Raw genomic sequence first — 5,786 nt, 5'->3', positions numbered from 1 at the left:
CGCCGACTAATCGCGCCAAGTCGCCAGCGAGTCGCGCGACTCACTCCCTGAGTCAAGTCGCCTGCGCGAGCCAGCCACGCCGCGACGACTCGACGATTAGTCGGTGACTCAAAAACCTTGAATATGGGATGCGCTCTTCTGCCTATCTCATGCATTGTCATTTATAGTTGAAATATAAAAACTTCTATCATGAAATAAGTAGATGGTTGGATAAACTGATTTGATGGTAAAAATTGGTCGGGGTAATGTTTTTTCCTTAAACTAGAGCAACCAACGAGACAACTATGAGCATCGTTTCTAGTCTGCGGACGATTGTTGTCATGCTTGAGGTTGAACGGCTTGTGCCTTGTAGGATATCTTACTCTGAAATGTCGTCAGTTATTGCAGTGCTTCTGAAACACTTCCACCAATTGCAGATTATTGTCAAGAGTGGGGATGATTGCCGACAGGAGCACTTAGCTGTACAGCTTGTCGCACACTTTTATGGTAATGTGTAAAATAACTAATGTTATCATGATAGTGATCAATTTTATCTTGACTGTGGAGGTCATCCTTTTTTGCTGAAGATTGTCTTGTATTGATTTTTGTGCTTAGATTCCGCTTCATTTTGTTTTTTACTACCATATATGTCAGGCCTGAAGCATATAAATATTCTATTGGCTGAAGTATATGCTAATTTGAATCAATATTATGATGTGCAACGTCCACTGTAAGGGAGTATATATAAAAAACATATCTAAGGAATCACATGATACACATGGATTTCATTTTATACTAAAAAAACTGGCAAACAATCATTCTCGCACATAAAAATAGTACTATGGCTTGCAAGTGATTGACACCCCAGGAGTCTTATAATTAGCTCTTTTGGATTTTGGAGTAATGGTAACATCTCGTGGTGTATTAGCAATTACTTTTCTCATGTTGCTGTCTTGCATTCTGGATTCCTGAAGGATTATACTAATTAATTTGCCTAAAGTTTGTGTTAGTTTCATTTAGGGTGTGTTCAACTCACTAGTGTCCTGAAAAATCCTTTTATCGGCAGATATATACCAAGAAGCTGGCTTACCACTCTGGTTACGGCCTTATGAAGTTATCGTCACGTCTGCATATGCAGCCCTAATTGAGACTATTCCTGACACGGTAGTTATCTTTCCTTCCAGATCACTTCTCTGAATTTCTTTCCGCACTGAAAGATCTTAGGTTGACCATTGTTTATGTTATTGCAGGCATCAATTCATTCCATCAAGAGTAGGTTTCCCAATATCTTAAGTCTCCGTGACTACTATGTAGCCAAGTATGAAGAGAATTCTCCAAATTTCAAACTTGCACAGGTGAAATGCTGGAATATCACACAACACAGCAAATAGATCCACATGCTCAGTTTGTGTCATCCTCTGAGTACAACTGTAGGCAATGTTTCATCATTTATTTCTCGTCAAAACACATCTGATTTTTTAATTGAAAAGTGTTTTTGACTTTTTGTTGAGGCAAACAATGGAGGGCGATCGCCCACCTGAATTAATCGAACAGTTTGATTAGCGAATATCCATGGCTGCTGCTTGTATGAAAATGTGGGGCTATACTTGACTAGTGATGTGTCACATCCCATGTGACTTGTGGTGCGTGCTGCGTCACATCGTTTGTCAACTTGTGTCCAGTCCACCCCATGAGATATGTTTGTATCAGTATCGCAGATGAAATATTCTGTCTTGAACATTTGGATAGTGCATTTCTTGGTGTTCCTGTGAGGAAAACCATGTTTTGGCAATGAATTTACTTAATTTTGTGAATGAAAGCTGACAAACTGTTCAGTTGGTAGTTGAACGCAATTATAATTACTTGGATTGTCTGCATTGGTATTGGAGCAATTTTTTCATGGCGCTGGAAGTTTCATGAATGCAAAACTTGGATGATAGCACCGAATTGATGCCATCTGATGATGATTAGTTAACATATCTAACATTAGTGGATTCATATCTAACATACTTAAAAATTCTCAGTAAGAGTTTAAAGAGCTCACATTTCATACCATTGTCAATCCAGCTGAACTAGCTCTTATATTTTCTTTTATCCACAGAGGAACTTTGTGGAAAGCATGGCAGGATATTCAATTCTGAGCTACCTGCTGCAGGTATTAAATTCAAGTGCTTCATTTGTAATCTGGGTGTATTTTTAGAATTAGAAATGTTATTTGGCAAGCTCTGTTCTTTTGAATTTGTAATGCATGCCACTAGTAATTAACAAAGTAGATCAATTAAAAATTACTAAATACCATTCCATAAGATTGCTCAAATTATGGAATTGTTCTCATTAGTATTTAATTATTAATTAATAGTGCTAAAGTGAAAGTTCATGTCATCACATTATGGCCCGTTTGGGTTTTTTTGGGATATAAATTTCCAACTGATCCTGGCTGGTACAGTCAGCAAGTGGTTCAGCCCAAGCACTGTCCTGTTATGTTTGTGCTGTGTAATTAGCTACCTATGGATAGTTGCTTTACTGTATTAGATCCATTTATTTTACATGTAATGATGTAATCTCCCTGCTCTCTGTAATATCTGATCGGGCCAACAGAGCCAGCCAAGTCTTGCTGTATTGTTGTTAATTAAGTATATAAGGTGAGAGGGCCTGCCAACTGATGCACTATCCTCTCAAGCTTTTGAGGGGAAGGTAACGGTTGGGAATCCAATCTGCTGGATGTTAATTTATATGTAGTGTTGCAGTGCAAATAAATTATTTTTCCATATAATTAATGCAATGTTTCAGCTGAAGTGTTGCAACAAGCATCTGATACTTGGAATGTTACTGCATGTCTTTCTTTTAAGATTTCCGAAATGAAAGACACTTTGCTGCTGTTTTTGTTTTTCCGCAGACATGACTGCTTGCCTTACGCCCTAAAATAGGACCTCTTTGCCTTTATTATGTGGGAATAAATTGATCTCAGATCGAAGCCCCTCTTAATTCTCTCTTTGTGACGCAACATAGAGTATTAAGCGTTGAGACTTTTTTGAATTTGCAGGTCAAGGATCGTCATAATGGGAATCTCTTGATAGACGAGGAGGGACATATTATTCATATTGATTTTGGTTTCATGCTTTCTAATTCTCCCGGAGGGGTAAATTTTGAGAGTGCGCCATTTAAGCTGACGAGGGAGCTCCTTGAAGTATGATAGAAGCTTGTACCTTGTTACAACTTTCCTATATCCTAGATATAAGTGTTGAATTATATTTTGATGGAGTTTAAATCTCGTTAAGTTTGTTGTGGGAACAATGCTAGGTGATGGATTCTGATGCTGAGGGAACTCCCAGCGAGTTCTTCGACTATTTCAAGGTAAATAACTGATAGCATGTTACTTTCCCTTGCCTACCGGGACTTCTCCAATTTATATTGGCTTATTTATCTATGTTTATTTGAATTCTTCAGGTGCTATGCATTCAAGGGTTTCTTACTTGTCGGAAGCATGCAGAGCGTGTTATACTTCTTGTGGAAATGTTGCAGGTAATGGCACCTATCTAATCTTACAGATGTTTATCTAGATGGCTTGATATAGTATATGAGTGGGTGCCTGTGAGAAGGCATTCATCTGTGTACTCCGGTTTATGCATGCATGGCTCATATTATTTACCAACATTTTCTTATGTACATTAATTTTTTGAATTGTTGGAGCATATCCTTCTTCATATGGACGCAGCGATTCGGCTCCCGAGCTCATCTTCCCCCTTCCGTGAACAGTAATTTTTTAAAAAAAGACTAGAAAAAAAATCTGATTTTGTTGGCATGGAAGACGTTCGAGTGCGTGACGCCTGTGCCAAATCTGGTGGTGTTTGGACATCTGAGTAACTCAGGAAAAAAGATTTGGGGTCAGTGAGAAAGTTTACTGTTCACACACTGTTTGGACCGGTTTTGTCTTTTTTTCCCACAAGCTCCTCAGATGTCTGAACACGATAAAAATTTGCCCAGACATCACACATTTGAGTGTCTTGGTTGACAAAAAAATTCTGATTTTTTCGAGTATTTTTTTTATTTTACTCTTCACTGAGAGCAGATGAGCCCGGGCTCAGAAGTGAATATTTGTATCCTCATGCCCTTTTATATTAACCAAATTTACCCACATTATTTCAGTCTTCATCTAGTTATGAAGTTTTACTTATCGTATTTCCTCTCTTTCTGCCGACTTGTTATACTTCTTTGGCTACCATGAAGTGCTATGCTTTCTGTCGCATTCAAACTTGAATCTTGTAACTTCTGGTGTAGTAGTCATCTAAATTATTTATTTGTATTCCGCTTCCTGATTAGCAAGGGAATGAGGAACACCATCATGACAGAAATCATTTTACATGTGTATCCTTTGATCAGGATTCTGGCTTCCCATGCTTTAAAGGTGGTACTCGCACTATACTGAACTTGAGGAAGAGGTTCCACTTGAGTCTCACTGAAGAGGTTAGTCAATTGTTTTTCATTTTTTTTATCATTTATCATGCCCAGAGGGTTCTTACTATGATCTTATGATGGTTGCAGCAATGTGTATCTCTGGTGCTCTCATTGATCAGTAGCAGCATGGATGCCTGGCGTACTCGGCAGTATGATTACTACCAGAGAGTATTGAATGGGATTTTATGATGTACTCCAGGAGCAGTTAGCACTTGACTCGTTCAGAAACCAGTCTGAGCAAATCTTTGGAACAAACAGATCAGTTTGGGGCTGATCTAGCTTGCTGTTCCCACCATGATTGGTAATGACTGGCACCAGGTAATGGAGCAACGTGTTCTGCATTCTGCACGCCTGGAGTCTCCCGTGGAACCCAAGTGGCATTGTGCTCGTGTATTATTTCACACCCTATGGAGAAAGGTTGAGAAAGTGTATAGTCATCGGCAGTTAGCTAGTTAGGGCTTCACACTAGGAGGTTTGCTACTGGTGAAGCTGTTAAGCGTATTGGAATTTGGAATCCGAGCCGCGGTGCTGTACAGACACTAGATTTGCGTAGCTTGGGCAGGGGTTTTAGGGGAGGACCGAGCCATACATGAAGTGAACAAGTGTAAATTAAAGACGCATGGAAGCTGGGAGTCACCTGTGGCAGCAGCAAGGGTTGTGTTTGCGCGATTCTGTGGCATCCCAATATAGGCATCGAATTAGACGATGACAATGTGCATTGTAAATTACCATTACTGTACAGGGCCCAACAATAGGAGCTCGTTGTCCCGTTTTCCAGACTTTCGTTTTATTCAGCAGTAGTACTACCGTTGTTGGCGTGAGAAGTTACACCTAAGTGATGCCTAGTAGCAGGAGCGGTACATCTTGAAAATCAGTCTTTGGTGATGGTGCTCTGACTGAATTACATATCGTGATTCATTGTTTTGTCTGGCCTAAATCACATTTTTCCCCTGATAAAGAGCGCCTTTGTTAATTAAAATTAAAATGTGGTAACACCTGGCCTCCGTATACCTAGTACTCCATCCGTTCCAAAATAGTACTAAAGTTAGTACAAAGTTGAGCCATCTATTTTGAAACAAAGGAAGTAGAATACAAATAGCAACACACCAACAGTGACATAAATAAAACCGAAATAAAGGCAACAATAAAGCAATAAAAGATGGGAAAAGCTGCGGATCTTAATGGCCTACCTCTGCTGCATGACACGCATCCAAATGAAGGCTTCCATGTCGTCCTTTATTGAACGTGCTTTCAAAATGAAGGCTATGTTTCAGAAACAAATGCGATGTTGTAATAATCTACAACAGGTCTAGTTTTGCAACGAAATATTTGTTGTGAAATTTTTTTGCAAC

General features: G+C 39.3%; 1 protein-coding gene across 1 annotated transcript in view; it reads left to right on the top strand.

The window, feature by feature from the left end:
- Positions 1-5,228, top strand: part of LOC119286346 (phosphatidylinositol 4-kinase beta 1-like) — an 11,600-nt gene extending 6,372 nt beyond the window's left edge. The window contains exons 8-16 of the mRNA XM_037565722.1: positions 417-486; positions 1,046-1,143; positions 1,230-1,334; positions 2,081-2,134; positions 3,023-3,166; positions 3,280-3,333; positions 3,427-3,501; positions 4,360-4,443; positions 4,522-5,228. Of these exons, the coding sequence (XP_037421619.1) occupies positions 417-486; positions 1,046-1,143; positions 1,230-1,334; positions 2,081-2,134; positions 3,023-3,166; positions 3,280-3,333; positions 3,427-3,501; positions 4,360-4,443; positions 4,522-4,623 (786 nt within the window). The 3' untranslated portion in view covers positions 4,624-5,228. The remainder of the gene's footprint in view (positions 1-416; positions 487-1,045; positions 1,144-1,229; positions 1,335-2,080; positions 2,135-3,022; positions 3,167-3,279; positions 3,334-3,426; positions 3,502-4,359; positions 4,444-4,521) is intronic.
- The last annotated feature ends 558 nt before the right edge of the window (positions 5,229-5,786 follow it).

Source organism: Triticum dicoccoides, chromosome 4A (genome assembly GCF_002162155.2).
Source record: "Triticum dicoccoides isolate Atlit2015 ecotype Zavitan chromosome 4A, WEW_v2.0, whole genome shotgun sequence".
NCBI lineage: Eukaryota > Viridiplantae > Streptophyta > Magnoliopsida > Poales > Poaceae > Triticum > Triticum dicoccoides.
This window is presented reverse-complemented; position numbering and strand designations above follow the sequence as displayed.